The 19638-nt window shown below is 40.2% G+C and overlaps 1 protein-coding gene across 3 annotated transcripts in view; it reads left to right on the top strand.

Moving 5' to 3' along the window:
• The window catches only part of cnnm2b (cyclin and CBS domain divalent metal cation transport mediator 2b), a 47575-nt gene that overhangs the window by 25777 nt on the left and 2160 nt on the right, over positions 1–19638 (top strand). For 2 of the 3 annotated variants that reach the window (XM_056409886.1, XM_056409885.1), the window contains 6 exons: positions 551–694; positions 4307–4444; positions 6238–6407; positions 7583–7676; positions 12480–12542; positions 19345–19523. In XM_056409886.1, coding sequence (XP_056265861.1) covers positions 551–694; positions 4307–4444; positions 6238–6407; positions 7583–7676; positions 12480–12542; positions 19345–19523 — 788 coding nt within the window. Of the gene's footprint in view, positions 1–550; positions 695–4306; positions 4445–6237; positions 6408–6562; positions 6728–7582; positions 7677–12479; positions 12543–19344; positions 19524–19638 lie in introns of those variants that run through there. The other variant, XM_056409887.1, reaches the window with a different exon arrangement.

Genomic DNA, 19638 nt, shown 5'->3' with positions numbered 1-19638 from the left:
GCTAGAGAATTTGTTTAGCGTCTTACTTGACAGTATTCTCTGAATACACGGCGGTTTGTTTCTTTTCTTTCTTTCCTTTTTTTCCCCAGTCGGCGCAGCACACAGGAGGATCCTGGGAACAGAGATGGAGAGGAAGGGGGGGAGGGGGGGGGCTAAGGGGACTAAGGGGACTCGTGTGATGACATTTAGGCTTGTTTGACTGGCAGGCTGTCTGTCTGTCTGTCTGTCTGACTGCTTCCCTGGTCAGTTACCTGACACAGCGAATAGATGCCACCTGCTCTGGGACTCATCTGGACTGTCCGACTGCTGTAATACACACCCTCATGGTTATGACAGCCAAAATACTCTCTGACTTGATGAATGGGTCCTATTTCACAATATGAAATACAATGTATAGAGTATGTATCCTGGATACTTGATGTTAAAATGGGTGGAAATAGACTTGTGTTTCTCTGTTTGTTCATTTTTTAACCTCCATCGCTGCCTGACCTATATTTAACTTCCCTTTATAATGATATGACACTAACTTTATAACCTGTGTTTTTGCTAGGAAAATCCCACCTGGCCATAATTCAGAGGGTGAACAACGAGGGCGAGGGAGACCCTTTCTACGAGGTTCTGGGTATCGTCACCCTGGAGGACGTTATTGAAGAAATCATCAAGTCAGAGATCCTGGACGAGACGGACTTGTACAGTAGGTTCCCCCCATCTCGAAACCAAATACCCCCCCCCATAGACTGTAACGCCTCAAGGTGACCCCGGCCTGTCACAGCCAGAGCACTGAAATCCTCCATCTGTTATAAACTGATCCAAGACCAGCAGTTGGGGTCTTTTTGATGGATCCTTTTACACTGTGGCCATTTAAACCAACGCAATGTGGGCCTGCAGAAAAATGTATACTTTTGTACTTTTTTGTAAGTTTCTAAATAATTCACAACGGTCATGGCACAGTTATTCATGAATAAATGTAAAGCTGAAATGTATTTTTTTTTTTTTACTCAGATGTGATGAGTTGTTAAAACTGAATGGTGCTCATTTGCATATGTTGACTGGCTACTAAAGTGCACAATTCAAAGCTGCACTAATCAATATGTTCATATTCACACAAAATCAAATGGCTACATGCAATGTGAAAGGTGAACTCAGGATTGCCACCTGACCTCTCGGCTCCTTTGAGAGTTTTTAGCTTCTTTCAGTTCTCGTTGTCATCGACAACGATTCCAGATGCAGCCGGCAGCTGTTGTCAAAACAACCCGCTTTGATAAACCGTCTGCACACCGATCCAAAACCCGTTGGCTATTGGTCGAACAACTATTTTTCCTCTGGGGGCAGCGGGCAGTATTCTGGGGGTTCGGGCGTAGCCAGCTGATATCCACATGACGGATACCAAGACTTCCTCTGCCATTGTTTACAGTCTGATTAGTAAATTGAGATGTCAGTTGAGATACGTTTATTATATTCTATTAATTTTTTTAGGCGAATGCAAAGCACAAAACAATAGCCATGATTTCCAATGCGTTCCACCGTCTGTTTTACAAAAAGCCGTCTTGAACTGGATTTGTCGATACTTCTCGGTCTACATCCGATACCAAACTTTTGACCTTATAGTGTCAGGATGGCTGCTGTAGCCGTAAAGAGAGAGAGGACCCCGGTGCTAACAACTTTCCACAAAACTTTAATCTTCTTAACTCAAAAAAATAGATCAAACACAGACATAAACTAGAACGGGCACTCGGTAGAGCGCATATCTTCGCATATCACAAGATGGGGCATTGACTTATGAACATTTTGGCATTAGTTGCATGCCAATTGGATACAAATTGACCGCGCTATGGTAAAAAGAAGATGTTGACCTTTTCATGACCTTGACCTTTGACCCGATCGATCCCAAAATCTAATCAAATGGTCCCCGGATAATAACCAATCATCCCACCAAATTTCCTGCGATTCGGTTTAATACTTTTTTTAGTTATGCGAGTAACACGCATACACATAAATAAATAAATAAATACACGGCGATCAAAACATAACCTTCCGCATTTTCAATGCAAAGGTAATAAACAGTGCGAACCAACACTGTAGAATGCGACAAACAGGGTTTAAATCTACAGGGAAGGTGCAGGTGATTGGACACCGGGGAACGAGACACAGGTGTACACAATGAGGGCGGGGCTAGCAATCACACGGGAGGAAACAATCTGGAACAGGGCAGACAATCTCAGGGACAGGAAGTGCAGGGAAACGGATGACACGAGATACAGGGACTTCAAAATAAGACAGGAAACAAGACACAAAAACTCCGGATCATGACAGTTAGATTTTGTATTAATACGCAGTTATCTGTTGAGAGATTCACTGTATGCCACATGCGAGTCGTGGAGAATTTAGCAAATGAATATCGCCGTTTGCTCCATTCTTCATATCTACTGTGATTGCTAACACATTAACATTCAGGATTTACAAAATGTGATTTGGTTTCTCCTTGCCTTTACAACTTGTTTTGCCCCAATTGCTGAAAGATAATCAAATAAATCAAATTGCAGCTGATTTAAAGTATCCTCCGTTAGCCGTGAACCGTCAAACATTAACATCGACGGGATAATATTATCTCTTTTTGTAGCCGTGGTCTGCTCTCCACACACTGAGAAGATATCAGACTATATTTAGCAACTAAATCTTCACCAGCAACTGTGTCTGTCTGTGTCTGGAAATACAGCTACCGGCTAAGTCTGGTAAACACCAATGATGAGAGAAACAAAAGAATAAAGTTGCAGCAGGAAAACCCAAATAAATTGTTTATAAATGCAAAAAACTTTGGGTTCATCACTTTACGTGATCCCTTTCACATGTAGATCATTGTTTATAGCCAAATATTGATTATAGCAGCTTTAAAAAATAATGTCCTCATCCTAGGCCAGAAATGTAAAATCCATTCGTGTGATAGTGTTTCAATCTCACGTCTGAGGTGTTTTCAGAATATTACTCTAACTAGTTTTTTCATAACTGCTTTTGAGATTCTTATATTTGCGCTCTACACCAATACCTACAACAATCCATTAAGGAAAATATGAAATCTGATAAGGCCAACACAATGAAATGCAACACAACAACATATTAAATAGATTTTAAGTATCGTTTGTTGAAAATGTAACATGTTTGTTTTTTCAAAAAAGACATAAGGTGATTTATATATATATATATATAATCAAATAAAACAATATATATAAAAAATATATTCATATATATATACTCTCAGAGAAAATTAATATTGTGTGAAAGTTCTTTATTTTTATTTAATTAAAAAAAAAAAAAATGTCATGCATCTGATTCATTCAAATCACCTGAAATATTGCAATCCTTTTATTCTTTTAATATATGTGATTATGGCTTACAGCTTAAGAAAACTCTAAAATCCTATCTCATAAAATTTGAATATTTCCACAGACCAAGTAAAAAAAAAGATTTATAACAGCTGAGTGTTTGTCAAGGCTCAGGAAACCCTTGCAGGTGTTTTAATTAGACAATTCAAGTGATTTGTTTAATACCCTACTAGTATACTTTTTCATGATATTCTAATATTTAGAGATAGGATATTTGAGTTTTCTTAAGCTGTAAGCCATAATCAGCAATAAATCAGAATAAAAGGCTTGCAATATTTCAGTTGATTTGTAATGAATCCAGAATGCATGACATTTTTGTTTTTTTAATTGCATTACAGAAAATAAAGAACTTCATCACAATATTCTAATTTTCTGAGACAGTCCTGTATATATAAATCACCTTATGTCTTAAAAGTGAAAAGGTCCAATATATATATATATTTAAAGAAACAACAATTACAGTTATTTTTAACATTTTGTCTCTGGGAGGAATAGATAATTTGTACAGTTTTGTACTATATGTGTTACTTAAAAATGTCATAAAGGTTTCATCCCTGTACAAACTGAACCCCCTGTTTCTTTTACCATGAGCTAACTGTATGGTTTCACCTCTAATGGTATCAGGGAAGGTTTTGCAGCCATGGAGTACGTGCCAGTCATTTCGTTTGGCTTTAAGTAATGTTAAGAATGCGCTAAGCTAACAGTGTAGTCCCCTATAGCTCTCTTTTAGTTCCGAGAAGAACGCCACAGCTACATTTTTGGGAAAAAGCAATAAGCTTTGGGTAATTCCAGTTTAGTCACCCTTACGACCCGGGAGGGGTTTCTCACTGTACGCGGAGCGGTGTAGATCAACCTGTTGTTGTTGTTGTTGCACAACACGTTTCAGTTTGTGTCTTATGCTCTACTTTTCATCTTCCCTCACTCAGCCGACAACAAGACCAAGAAGAAAATCACCCATCGGGAAAGGAAGCAGGATTTCTCGGCCTTCAAGCAGACCGACAATGAAATGAAGGTTAAAATATCACCTCAGCTTCTGCTGGCTACCTTGCGTTTCCTAGCAACAGGCAAGTGGGCTGCGTCGCTGCTTGTATTCCCCCAGTGTGCCCTCACCGTGTGCGTGTGTGTGTGTGTGTGTGTGTGTGTGCCTCTCGGCAGCGCGGCACGGGTAGTCTGTGCAGATTGCGCGCGGATCCAAAAAAAATGCAGCAGCCTTCTATTTGCTTGCGTGTCATGCACTGGCGGTTACATGTCGAGATCTTAGCTCACAGCTTTAAAAACACCACCCTGTTTGCTTACTCGCGTTCCTCAGTGACATCACGTCCAGCATTTGTTGGCCTATGATCGGGGTTCTCACAGAAGTCGACATACTTCAGTGTAACATGTGAAAAATGTCACCCAGCTTTCCCTCGGGAAATGGATTTCCGAAGCCGGCTGATGGACGTCGGAGCACTACTACAGCAGCAGGAGCAGTCGACAACGTCTCACTGCAGTTGGATTTGCTTCGGAACTTTGACCTAGCAGCTAAGCATTGATTAAGTTCCTCTAAAGACTATTAGGGGAGTTTAGTTCCTGGTGGTGCAGCCAGCTGACACATATCACCGCTGCTCAGACGAAGGAGTGAAGGCAGACCAGTCACAAATTGGACACAGTGTTTAAAAGTTATTAATTAGTTTTTGTGGTGAGTTTGCTAAGGCGTATGTAGTAAAAAAAAAAAAGACATTTTCTTTTTTTTAGATATAAACAGCCAAAATAATAAAAAATATGCCTTAAAGGGATTTACAATCAATACAACCACCCTCTATCCTTAATAAGGTGAAACTTCACAATTAAAAACTCTTAATGGAACAAACCTTTAAGGAGGACCCCGCATGCAATAGGTGTCATATATACAGAGTAGACGAGGATAACATTCGTGAAATTACGATATATGAAGAAACGTTTTGGGCCTCGTTGAAGAACATTTTGGTTTTCTTAATCAAAATTTGTCTGAGCCTTCCGAGTCAGATTCCTCAAACGATTAAGAAGTCCCAGAACTCGTCTTAAGTTGCTCCTTTCCACCCGACAAAGGCAATGAAATCACGAGATTTCAGCGTAATTCCCCTAAAATCAGGACACCTGCTAAGCTCTGTTCATCATACACAAATGTAAAAAGAAAAATTTCACAACACAGAGCAGGAACGAAAAAAGGAAAACAATTTAACAGATTTTAACGGTATTCGGGGCCCAGACACAGAAAATATCAACAATGTGTCATTGGAGCAGGAAGCGGAGTGGAGTATGAACCGTGGTCCATGACGGGAGAATATGAGCCCCATGCAGCTGCATTGCAGCACTGCAGTGCAGGAGGGACGTTCACCTGCACAGCAACAACCAACTACAGCCCATAATACAATAACACAGCCCACACTTGCTCATGTAGCTGTGCCTATGGTGTATGAATGTGTGTGAATGTTAGTTAGTCCTGATGGAAAGGTGGCTCCTCCCATCAGGTTATGAATGGGTGAATGATGTCATGTTAAAGCACTTTGAGTGGTACAAAAATGAAAAATAAAAACACTTTTTTTTAATCTTCTTGATTTCAATTTTGATATTACATATTTATACTCCCACAGTAATTCAGATGAAGGATTTATAATTATTTTTAATAAAATGTGTTTTTCCTCCTGTTAAGAGAGTAAGACTGTCAATAAATGACATCATCACGTTGCTTGTATTGTCAACCCAGCACTCCCTTACAAATATTCTGAATGATTGTTTAAATTAAATATTGTTTGCCAACATATCACTGACTTTTTTAAACTCTCAAATATGTATATCAGCTCCTCAGTCTTCTCCTCCTCTCTCTCCGGCCGTTTAGAGGTCGAGCCGTTCACACCGCTGCAAATGTCCGAGAAGATTCTGCTTCGCCTGCTGAAGCACACGCACGTCATCCAGGAGCTGAAGTACGACGAGAAGAACAAGCGGGCGGCGGAGCACTACCTCTTCCACAGGAACAAGCCCGTGGATTACTTCATCCTCATAATGCAGGTGTGTGTGTGTGTGTGTGTGGGGGCGCAACGGGAAAACCCGAGTCCAAAAATGTCCAAACGTCGGACATTGATGTCGTATTTGATGTCACTTCCTGAAGAACGATTTTACAGTCGTCAAGAGAATAAGAGCGGTATTTTTGTTTACCCTAACAGAACGACACTCCACATTGCACGACGCACATGTAGGACTGGGACATGCTGCTGTTAGTACTTCAGTACCATCGATTGCTCTCCTTGTTCCCACAGTTTTTCACAGTATAGCCAACCATCTGACAGAGCTGCACTACAGGTTTTGTTCCCACAGGGGCCACGCATCCCAAAAAAGGTATGCGCGGTATGATCGTACTGCGGGGCAGTTTGGATTAAAGCAACAATGCCGTAGATAAACAGCTCGTAAGCAAAACAAATGTCCGGTTCACTATATATAACACTTACAAATATACCAAAAGAGGCGGGGCTCAGTGTGAAGAAAAGTATGAATCATAACCGTAGTGAAGGGAAATATATATATGTATGTAGTTGTTGTAACTTAACAAAATGTCATGCTTCTTCTTTATTGTGCTGCCTTACACCATCCCTATTTTGTTTTGTGTGTGTGTGTGTGTGTGTTTGCAGACACTGACAATATATCCTCTATAGTTACAAGTATTTATTCTTTTAAACGGATCAAAACAAGTGCTGTGGACCTTCGTGTAGCCTTACAGTCTGCAAACTGGGCTGAAAGTCGACTCCCTGACTATTTTGCCAGTGCCAACATAGATAAAAACAAATATTACTAACATTTAGATATTTTGTATATTGCCCCGATCATTCCACTACGTCAATATGTGTAACAGCCCTGAATCAAATGAGTTCTAGGTTGGACACGTGAATAGATTGTGAGCTATTAAAACAAGATTACAGATGTTCTACACGTGGTATAAAGAGGATGAATAAATATATCTGAGCAGGAAAAGTGGCAGATTTTGAATATTGTGAAGGTGTAAGTGCAAAGCTGATAGAAAGGGTTATTAACACAACCCTAGCACTAATGCTCCACACTGAAAATCTGCAATGAAGAGTTAATAAGAGATCAAAACTGGTGTAATATAGTCTAAAAGGGATGGATGCAAGATAACGACATAGTGATTTTAACTCTTTGTTCTTTGTCGTCTCTGGATCTGTCCATCATAGGGGAAAGTGGAGGTGGAGGCGGGAAAAGAGGGGATGAAGTTTGAAGCGGGTCCATTCTCCTTCTATGGGATGATGGCTTTGACAGCCTCGCCAGGTAAGACATCTGACCAACACACCTGGGCGGCGTCCAAAATATAATCAAGTTGAAATATATTTTTGATGGAAAATAATGCAGCTTTGGAAGCAGGTCTTCTCTCTTTTGTTTGTTCTGTATTGTACTGTGTTGAAATGTATATTTTGTGTAAGCACTGAGAGACACTTTACCCAGTCAAATTCCTTGTTTGTGCAAACTTACTTGGCCAATAAAACTGATTCTGATTCTGATTTAATAAAGAAGTAAGCCAGTCTTATCGGGTTCTACTGGAAACTATCGCAAAAATAAATAAAAATAGAGCTGCTCATTCATTACTGATTGTAATGTGTCCACAGCACCAAGTATCAAAAAACAGATTTTTATTTATTATTTGCTTTGATTATCTCTTATAAAACTTTATTTTAGACTATTAGTAGATTATATATTACAAATATATTAGTATTTTGTTAAAGCAAAGTTAATGTACATGTGACAACTTTAGCTCCTTCTGTTGGATTTCTAAAAGTTTTTTTATATTTCTTAAAGTATAATAACAAATCTTTTCACTATTAGGAACTTATATAACCACTGCCACATCATCGTTTGTGTCACCAAGACGGCAAAGTGAAGATGAGTTGAGGAGCTTCTGTGATTAAAATCCTCCATTCAATGTGATGCCCATGAACAATGAGTGTGAGACTTCAGGTTGTCCTGCACTGACATCATTAGAGAGCGTCAGCCAGCGAGTCCTTTCAGTTCATTCATAAACAACAGTACTATTCTCAGCCCTTTTCGACTCTTCTGATTCACATGGGTGGTGAGATCTGAGAGACACCTAGTGGCGAAATAGTAGAACAACCTTCCTGACGTGTGTGCTGGGACTGCAGTCAGAAATCAAATGGTTATGGTTATACTAGATACATAGTTATAGACAGATGGTTATGGTTATACTAAACAAATGGTTATCTTATACTCCACAAATGGTTATGTTTTTACTAGATAAATAGTTATGGTTATAAAAGACAGGCATGAGAATCCCTCACCTTTCGGCGAAATTCGCCGTTTTGAAACCAAAATAGGCGATTTACGTGAATCGTGTAGATCCGAAGAGTTTTTGTTTTGGGGTGGGGGGGGGTCAATTGGCCGGCCGGCGTTTATGAGATTGGAGTGGGACACGGAGAAAATGTGGAGTGGGTGCTCTTCGCAATAAAACATCTTTGATGGGACGTGTCGCGTCTTGGCCAATCAGCGTCAAGATGTCTTCAGCGTTTGGTGGTTTAGGTTAGCTTGAATGTTAGCCGCTACTTCTGCTGCTGTCGCGCTGCACGGTGGAGCGATACTAACAAAGTACCCGTACGTTAAGAGCGATGTGATTTAGCATATTTTTAGTCTCAATACTTCATTAAAAGAGCGATCAGAGCGCACGCGCTGCTCCGTGTCAAGTTGTTTGCACGCGCAGCGCTCACAGCGAGTGCCGTTAAGTGGCGGAATTTTCAGCTTTAAAAATAAAAATAAAAAAAGATGCCAGAAGTGAAATGTTTAAGTTCAGTCTGTAAAGTTCTGTAACTCTACAGCTGCTCATCCTGATGAACTCTGTATCCTCTGGTCAGAGACTAACGGCCTCATAGTGTATAATCATTGATCAATGCTATGATGGCTCCATGTAGTTTCATTAATATCTTGCTGTATTAATACTAGGGCTGTGAAACGATTACAATTTTTAATCGGGTTAATCACAGGTTTTTGTGGATTAATCATGATTAATCACATATTACCGATATTCTCGGTATATTTTGTGAGAACATAGAGATTTATGACAAAAGACGGATATATACATTTATACATTCTTCTATACAATGGTGCTGCAACTCAGCAGTTATTTAGCAGTTTTCTTCCATATGGAACATTAATACATCTTCATCCTAAACAGAATGTTTAACCCTCCTGTTACCTTTCGGGTCAATTTGACCCCATTCAATGTTTAATGTCGGTGTTCTTTGGGGTCAATTTGACCCCAGGCTGTTTTTCACTGTGTCAAACATATCAGAAATATCAACTTTTTTATTTATTTAAAGGGCTATTTAGGTAGTCAACAAACAAACATAAAGTACCTCACACTTAAACTTGGGAAGCAATATTAATTCTAATAATTTTCTGGAGGTTTTAATTGCTGGGGTCAAATTGACCCCGAGGGTAAAATATGTTCGTAAATGTAAAGGTAACAGGAGGGTTAAACAGAACATGTTTCTCTTGTTTGTCAACCATTAACTCCACCATGATACAATCTAAAGGTGGACAGATTGACAAGTGACTTTTTTTTGGTTCGGTCCCGATTCGCGCGCACGGAGCTCTGTGGCGCGCGAGACGGAGATCGATAAGTGTTAACGCAACGTGAAGAGACAGAAATGACATGCTGCTGTGGAGATACGATCAACAACAGACGTTTAGTTTAATAAAGAACAAAGACGTGCTATAGAGAACATGTCAGGGGGCGGGCCAATCTTTTTAATGTCATGCGATCTACCAATACTACGCCGCGATCGACTGGCAGGTCGCGATCGACGTGTTGAGACCCTGATCTACAGGAAGTAAAAGTCGTAACAAGGTTTCCGGAGGTGAACCTGCGGAAGGATCATTACCGATGAACAGACCGTCTGCATGAGAGCGGACAGAGTTCAGATTGAAGTGGTGTATTGGAAGCTCATTTTGCAAGTGACTTTTTTTTCGTCCCGACGACCAACAACAGACGGATTGGAAGCTCATTCTGCGCATGCGTTAAATGCGTTTTTAAAAAAAAACTAGTTAAACCTGTAATTGAATTAACTGAGTTAACGTGTTATTTTTCACAGCACTAATTAATACTAATATTACTGCCATTTGTTAAGTGTTGAAAAAGTTGGTAAAAGATACAGATATTTTATTTATTACTATTATAGATAAATATACCAGTATCGTATTTATGGCATACTGTTTTTATGGTATTGTATCATGATATTTATGGCAGGTACTATAGAAGATCGTGACAACCAGGTAGAGGCAGAACAGACTCGAGGAACAGACTCATGGCTCAGCAGAGCACACAAGACTTGAAGACTTGTTCACGCCAACAACAACAAAAAGAAGTTTGTTCATGAATGACCATATTATTAGTGCTGTGAAAAATAACGCGTTAACGCGTTATGATTAAATTACAGGATTAATTAGTTTAATTTTTTTACCGCATTTAACGCATGCGCAAAATGAGCTTCCAATACACCACTTCAATCTGAACTCTGTCCGCTCTCATGCAGACGGTCTGTTCATCGGTAATGATCCTTCCGCAGGTTCAACTACGGAAACCTTGTTACGACTTTTACTTCCTGTAGATCAGGGTCTCAACACGTCGATCTCGACCTGCCAGTCGATCGCGGCGAAGTGTCGGTAGATCGCATGACATTAAAGAGATTGGCCCGCCCCCTGACATGTTCTCTAGAGCACGTCTTTGTTCTTTTATTAAACTAAACGTCTGTTGTTGATCGTATCTCCACAGCAGCATGTCATTTCTGTCTCTTCGCGTTGCGTTAACACTTATCGATCTCCGTCATCGGGACCGAGCAAAAAGAAGTCACTTGTCAATCTGTCCACCTGTCCGTGTCCCGGGCCGGTGAGGTTTCCCGTGTTGAGTCACATGAAGCCGCAGGCTCCACTCCTGGTGGTGCCTTCCGTCAATTCCTTTAAGTTTCAGCTTTGCAGCGGTGTCCCCGCCGTCCCTTTCATCACGGCCCAGTTCATGAAGAAAACCCACATAGTCAGTTTGCCTCAGCAGCTGCTAGAGGAAGACTAGAGGCCTTTAGATTGTATCATGGTGGAGTTAATGGTTGACAAACAAGAGAAACATGTTCTGTTTAACCCTCCTGTTGCCTTTACATTTACTAACATATTTTACCCTCGGGGTCAATTTGACCCCAGCAATTAAAACCTCCAGAAAATTATTAGAATTAATATTGCTTCCCAAGTTTAAGTGTGAGGTACTTTATGTTTGTTTGTTGACTACCTAAATAGCCCTTTAAATAAATAAAAAAGTTGATATTTCTTATATGTTTGACACAGTGAAAAACAGCCTGGGGTCAAATTGACCCAAAAGAACACCGACATTAAACATTGAATGGGGTCAAATTGACCCGAAAGGTAACAGGAGGGTTAAACATTCTGTTTAGGATGAAGATGTATTAATGTTCCATATGGAAGAAAACTGCTAAATAACTGCTGAGTTGCAGCACCATTGTATAGAAGAATGTATAAATGTATATATCCGTCTTTTGTCATAAATCTCTATGTTCTTACAAAATATACCGAGAATATCGGTAATATGTGATTAATCATGATTAATCCACAGAAACCTGTGATTAACCCGATTAAAATTTTAATCGTTTCACAGCCCTACATATTATACACAATATTACTCTTATTATAGTATTATAGGGCCCGATCACTGACTTGCTGTCAGAATGGAGGACCTATAGATTATCATACAACGTCCAACATCGATGTTCGTGGAAGTCACCACCAGCACCACCCCCACCACGTGCCTATCCTCCTCACCTTTTTCACCCCTGACCCGTTTTCATGCCTGAAAAGAGTTTAGTGGTTATGGTTATACTAGACAAATGGTTATGTTGTACTAGACAAATTGTTATATTATACTAGACAAATGGTTGATTATGATGTTTCCCTACCAGATGTAATCCAAGTTTACTATGTTTGTTCATGTATTGATTATTTCTCAGCTCTGACAGACTCTCCTCTTTAATTTCTTCTTCTTGTGTGTCTTTCCTCTCGCCACAGTCCCTCTGTCCCTGTCCCGTACATTCGTGGTCAGTAGAGCTGAATCACCAGCAGGATCTCCAGGTACGGTCTATACAGACACCCATCCTCACATGTGAGACATACTAGTGTCGACTAGTTAGACGTTTTTAAAAGTTTAACCCCGCATGCTTCAACACAAACATGACTGTTTGGTCATTTTGATCATCAGCAATATGAGTATATTTCTTCTTTTGTGTGAACCAAAGAAAAAGGTTGATGGGTGCATGCCTGAAACTCGGTTTGTGCCTGAATGCAACATGTGCTGTATATCCATGTGTTTATAAGTGAAAGAGAAAGAGGGAGAGAGGAAAAGCTCTTTCAGATCGAGACTTAACACCCTCGTCCCCTGAGCCATTCGTCAAGTGGCTGAATGGTGTTGAAGACTAGAGGGCCCCAGAGCGAGCCCAAGCTCCGCCCCCGTTCGCCCCTGACCTCTAACCCTCCGACTACATAAACAACAGACCTACAGCTACAGCCCCCCTGCCGGACACCACTGAGCGCACATACAAAGACACACACACGTACACATATGTTCACATGCACAGTTCATACGTAACTAAGAACATGCTGCCACGAACACACACACACACACACACACACACACACACACACACATGCATCAGGAAATGCCTTTGAACAAATGCACTATCTTCCTCTCTTGAGCAGTGAACTACAGTGCACCTCTAAACGTGTGTTTTCTTTCACTCGGTTTGACGCCCTGCTGAGCTCACGTTTGAGTGTGTTTCTGCGTGTATGTAAATACATTATGTGTGTGTCTTTGACCTGGCCCCTGCGGCCCTGAGAAAGTGGAGTACTAATCCGCAAGAGTTCACATGCCAAGTCTTTGGCCCACTGCGCTCGGTCTGCACACACACACACACACGCACACACACACACACACACGCACTCACGCACACATATTCCGACATGGGATTACATACATTCCAGTAGGCGTAGTAGCATTATCGTTGGCCAAGCCGTTTCCACTTTATTGTGTGTGATTTTCTCTAGGCTTTTTTAAGAAGTGGAAAACATAATCTGTGTTTAATTAAAAAATACAACCCCCCAAAAAAAAACCAGAACAAATCTTGTATGTAGTAGCACATAGAGGGGAAGCAGCATCACTGGAGACCACCGACTCAATACCTGCTGCTGTATGAAACGCTCGTCACCTAAAGACCGATGTAGAAATGAGATTTCCATACATCACAGCAAGCATCTTTACTTGCTGGAAAAATATGACCTGGAGAATGTCACCAATACACAATATAGGCTACAGTCAGTGCTGCTGAGGCTGTTGAGCACTTCAGCACACCGGTGCTATGAGCTAAAGGCTAATATCGGCATGCTAAAATGCACACAGTGACAATGCTAACATGCTGATGCTAAGGGATCATGTTTACCATCTTAGTGTAGTGTAGTGTCAACATTTATTTGAGCTAACATTAGCATGTAAGCACAGAGGAGAGTGTTTACATGCTAACAGTGGAGAGTGTTTACATGCTAACAGTGGAGAGTGTTTACATGCTAACAGAGTAGAGTGTTTACATGCTAACAGAGTAGAGTGTGTACATGCTAACAGTGGAGAGTGTTTACATGCTAACAGAGGAGAGTGTTTACATGCTAACAGAGTAGAGTGTGTACATGCTAACAGTGGAGAGTGTTTACATGCTAACAGAGGAGAGTGTGTACATGCTAACAGTGGAGAGTGTTTACATGCTAACAGAGTAGAGTGTGTACATGCTAACAGAGGAGAGTGTTTACATGCTAACAGAGTAGAGTGTTTACATGCTAACAGAGTAGAGTGTTTACATGCTAACAGAGGAGAGTGTGTACATGCTAACAGTGGAGAGTGTTTACATGCTAACAGTGTAGAGTGTTTACATGCTAACAGAGGAGAGTGTTTACATGCTAACAGAGTAGAGTGTTTACATGCTAACAGTGTAGAGTGTTTACATGCTAACAGAGGAGAGTGTTTACATGCTAACAGAGGAGAGTGTTTACATGCTAACAGAGTAGAGTGTGTACATGCTAACAGTGGAGAGTGTTTACATGCTAACAGTGGAGAGTGTTTACATGCTAACAGAGTAGAGTGTTTACATGCTAACAGAGTAGAGTGTTTACATGCTAACAGAGGAGAGTGTTTACATGCTAACAGAGTAGAGTGTTTACATGCTAACAGTGGAGAGTGTTTACATGCTAACAGAGTAGAGTGTTTACATGCTAACAGTGGAGAGTGTTTACATGCTAACAGAGTAGAGTGTTTACATGCTAACAGAGTAGAGTGTTTACATGCTAACAGTGGAGAGTGTTTACATGCTAACAGAGGAGAGTGTTTACATGCTAACAGTGGAGAGTGTTTACATGCTAACAGTGGAGAGTGTTTACATGCTAACAGTGGAGAGTGTTTACATGCTAACAGTATAGAGTGTTTACATGCTAACAGAGGAGAGTGTTTACATGCTAACAGAGTACAGTGTTTACATGCTAACAGTGTAGAGTGTTTACATGCTAACAGTATAGAGTGTTTACATGCTAACAGAGTAGAGTGTTTACATGCTAACAGTATAGAGTGTTTACATGCTAACAGAGGAGAGTGTTTACATGCTAACAGAGTAGAGTGTTTACATGCTAACAGTATAGAGTGTTTACATGCTAACAGAGGAGAGTGTTTACATGCTAACAGAGTACAGTGTTTACATGCTAACAGTGTAGAGTGTTTACATGCTAACAGTGGAGAGTGTTTACATGCTAACAGAGTAGAGTGTTTACATGCTAACAGTGGAGAGTGTTTACATGCTAACAGAGTAGAGTGTTTACATGCTAACAGAGTAGAGTGTTTACATGCTAACAGTGGAGAGTGTTTACATGCTAACAGAGGAGAGTGTTTACATGCTAACAGTGGAGAGTGTTTACATGCTAACAGTGGAGAGTGTTTACATGCTAACAGTGGAGAGTGTTTACATGCTAACAGTATAGAGTGTTTACATGCTAACAGAGGAGAGTGTTTACATGCTAACAGTGGAGAGTGTTTACATGCTAACAGAGTAGAGTGTTTACATGCTAACAGTGGAGAGTGTTTACATGCTAACAGTGGAGAGTGTTTACATGCTAACTGTATAGAGTGTTTACATGCTAACTGTATAGAGTGTTTACATGCTAACAGTGGAGAGTGTTTACATGCTAACAGAGTAGAGTGTTTACATGCTAACAGTGGAGAGTGTTTACATGCTAACAGTGGAGAGTGTTTACATGCTAACTGTATAGAGTGTTTACATGCTAACAGTGGAGAGTGTTTACATGCTAACAGTGTAGAGTGTTTACATGCTAACAGTGGAGAGTGTTTACATGCTAACAGTGTAGAGTGTTTACATGCTAACAGTGTAGAGTGTTTACATGCTAACAGTGGAGAGTGTTTACATGCTAACAGTGGAGAGTGTTTACATGCTAACAGAGTAGAGTGTTTACATGCTAACAGAGTAGAGTGTTTACATGCTAACTGTATAGAGTGTTTACATGCTAACAGAGGAGAGTGTTTACATGCTAACAGAGTACAGTGTTTACATGCTAACAGTGTAGAGTGTTTACATGCTAACAGTGTAGAGTGTTTACATGCTAACAGTGTAGAGTGTTTACATGCTAACAGTGGAGAGTGTTTACATGCTAACAGTGGAGAGTGTTTACATGCTAACAGTGGAGAGTGTTTACATGCTAACAGTGGAGAGTGTTTACATGCTAACAGTGGAGAGTGTTTACATGCTAACAGTGTAGAGTGTTTACATGCTAACAGAGTAGAGTGTTTACATGCTAACAGAGTAGAGTGTTTACATGCTAACAGTGTAGAGTGTTTACATGCTAACAGTGGAGAGTGTTTACATGCTAACAGAGTAGAGTGTTTACATGCTAACAGAGGAGAGTGTTTACATGCTAACAGAGTAGAGTGTTTACATGCTAACAGAGGAGAGTGTTTACATGCTAACAGAGGAGAGTGTTTACATGCTAACAGAGGAGAGTGTTTACATGCTAACAGAGTAGAGTGTTTACATGCTAACAGAGGAGAGTGTTTACATGCTAACAGAGTAGAGTGTTTACATGCTAACAGAGTAGAGTGTTTACATGCTAACAGAGTAGAGTGTTTACATGCTAACAGAGGAGAGTGTTTACATGCTAACAGAGTAGAGTGTTTACATGCTAACAGAGGAGAGTGTTTACATGCTAACAGAGTAGAGTGTTTACATGCTAACAGAGGAGAGTGTTTACATGCTAACAGTATAGAGTGTTTACATGCTAACAGTGGAGAGTGTTTACATGCTAACTGTATAGAGTGTTTACATGCTAACAGAGGAGAGTGTTTACATGCTAACAGAGGAGAGTGTTTACATGCTAACAGAGGAGAGTGTTTACATGCTAACAGAGTAGAGTGTTTACATGCTAACAGAGGAGAGTGTTTACATGCTAACAGAGTAGAGTGTTTACATGCTAACAGAGTAGAGTGTTTACATGCTAACAGTGGAGAGTGTTTACATGCTAACAGTGGAGAGTGTTTACATGCTAACAGAGTAGAGTGTTTACATGCTAACAGAGTAGAGTGTTTACATGCTAACTGTATAGAGTGTTTACATGCTAACAGAGTAGAGTGTTTACATGCTAACTGTATAGAGTGTTTACATGCTAACTGTATAGAGTGTTTACATGCTAACAGTATAGAGTGTTTACATGCTAACAGTGTAGAGTGTTTACATGCTAACAGAGTAGAGTGTTTACATGCTAACAGAGGAGAGTGTTTACATGCTAACAGAGTAGAGTGTTTACATGCTAACAGTGGAGAGTGTTTACATGCTAACAGAGGAGAGTGTTTACATGCTAACAGAGGAGAGTGTTTACATGCTAACAGAGGAGAGTGTTTACATGCTAACAGAGTAGAGTGTTTACATGCTAACAGAGGAGAGTGTTTACATGCTAACAGTGGAGAGTGTTTACATGCTAACAGTGTAGAGTGTTTACATGCTAACAGAGTAGAGTGTTTACATGCTAACAGTGGAGAGTGTTTACATGCTAACAGAGTAGAGTGTTTACATGCTAACAGAGTAGAGTGTTTACATGCTAACAGTGGAGAGTGTTTACATGCTAACAGTGGAGAGTGTTTACATGCTAACAGAGTAGAGTGTTTACATGCTAACAGAGTAGAGTGTTTACATGCTAACTGTATAGAGTGTTTACATGCTAACAGAGTAGAGTGTTTACATGCTAACAGTATAGAGTGTTTACATGCTAACAGTATAGAGTGTTTACATGCTAACAGTATAGAGTGTTTACATGCTAACAGTGTAGAGTGTTTACATGCTAACAGAGTAGAGTGTTTACATGCTAACAGAGGAGAGTGTTTACATGCTAACAGTGGAGAGTGTTTACATGCTAACAGTGGAGAGTGTTTACATGCTAACAGAGGAGAGTGTTTACATGCTAACAGAGTAGAGTGTTTACATGCTAACAGTATAGAGTGTTTACATGCTAACAGTGTAGAGTGTTTACATGCTAACAGTGTAGAGTGTTTACATGCTAACAGAGTAGAGTGTTTACATGCTAACAGAGGAGAGTGTTTACATGCTAACAGAGTAGAGTGTTTACATGCTAACAGTGTAGAGTGTTTACATGCTAACAGAGTAGAGTGTTTACATGCTAACAGAGGAGAGTGTTTACATGCTAACAGAGTAGAGTGTTTACATGCTAACAGTGGAGAGTGTTTACATGCTAACAGAGGAGAGTGTTTACATGCTAACAGTGTAGAGTGTTTACATGCTAACAGAGGAGAGTGTTTACATGCTAACAGAGTAGAGTGTTTACATGCTAACAGAGGAGAGTGTTTACATGCTAACAGAGGAGAGTGTTTACATGCTAACAGAGTAGAGTGTTTACATGCTAACAGAGTAGAGTGTTTACATGCTAACTGTGGAGAGTGTTTACATGCTAACAGAGGAGAGTGTTTACATGCTAACAGAGTAGAGTGTTTACATGCTAACAGAGTAGAGTGTTTACATGCTAACAGTATAGAGTGTTTACATGCTAACAGTGTAGAGTGTTTACATGCTAACAGAGTAGAGTGTTTACATGCTAACAGTATAGAGTGTTTACATGCTAACGTTATCTAAAAGAAATGTCGACCTGATGACGGATAGCACTAGAAGAAAGGTCAGAGGGTCACCAGAGTTATTCGTAAAGAGGAGAACATGAATACTTGTGACACATTTCATATCAATCCATCGAATATTTGCGAAGGCAATTATTGCAAAACTTTTCGTGTTTCAAATCTCGCTAAGAATCAAATTAAGGAATCACCAAAGTCATAAAACTCATTGGACACAAATATTTTTAGAGAATTTCATGGCAATTCAACCGTTAATTAATGAGATATTTCATTCGGGGCAAAAAGTTGTTGACAAGCTGACCAACGGACCCACAATGCCACCCGGAGTCATGCTGCTGGTTGGCGAATGTTGAGTATTTCTAATGGATATGACATAATATGATATGATATAAACAACAATAAGAAGGAAATAATAGATGACAGGTCAGGGTGTGAAATGTGAGGCTCTAATACACAGCGTTAGCAGAGTAGACTGCTACAGATACCTTTTATTGTTGGATGAAGGAAGTTTTGTGTTTTGTATTTGCATGTCTTAACATTTCCGGTTGTAAAAGTCACATACAGTCAACAAAATACGCCAAAATACGCCCTAATAAGGCCAAGGTTGTAAATATGTTTCTGAGATTACTTTTGCATTTGCTTGCATTACTACTGGCCGGGGTCTAAAATGTATTCTCCTCTCCCATCAACTCCTTACAGAAAACAAGTCTCCTCCGAGGCCGTTTGGACTCAACCACTCCGACTCTCTGAACCGGAGCGATCGTATAGACGCCATCACGCCAACTCTCGGCAGCAGCAACAACCAGCTCAACTCCTTCCTGCCGATCTACGTACCTGACTACTCCGTCAGAGCGCGCACAGACCTGCAGTATGTAAAGGTGAGGACACGCGCAGCTGGGAAAGAAAAAGCACATTTGTGTCTGCCTAAACGCCAGTATAGAAGATTATTGCGTATGATTATGAGGCGATTTATTAATAGATTCATTGGACAGT

The sequence above is a fragment of the Pseudoliparis swirei genome, chromosome 24 (genome assembly GCF_029220125.1).
Source record: "Pseudoliparis swirei isolate HS2019 ecotype Mariana Trench chromosome 24, NWPU_hadal_v1, whole genome shotgun sequence".
NCBI classification, from domain to species: Eukaryota; Metazoa; Chordata; class Actinopteri; order Perciformes; family Liparidae; genus Pseudoliparis; species Pseudoliparis swirei.
This window is presented reverse-complemented; position numbering and strand designations above follow the sequence as displayed.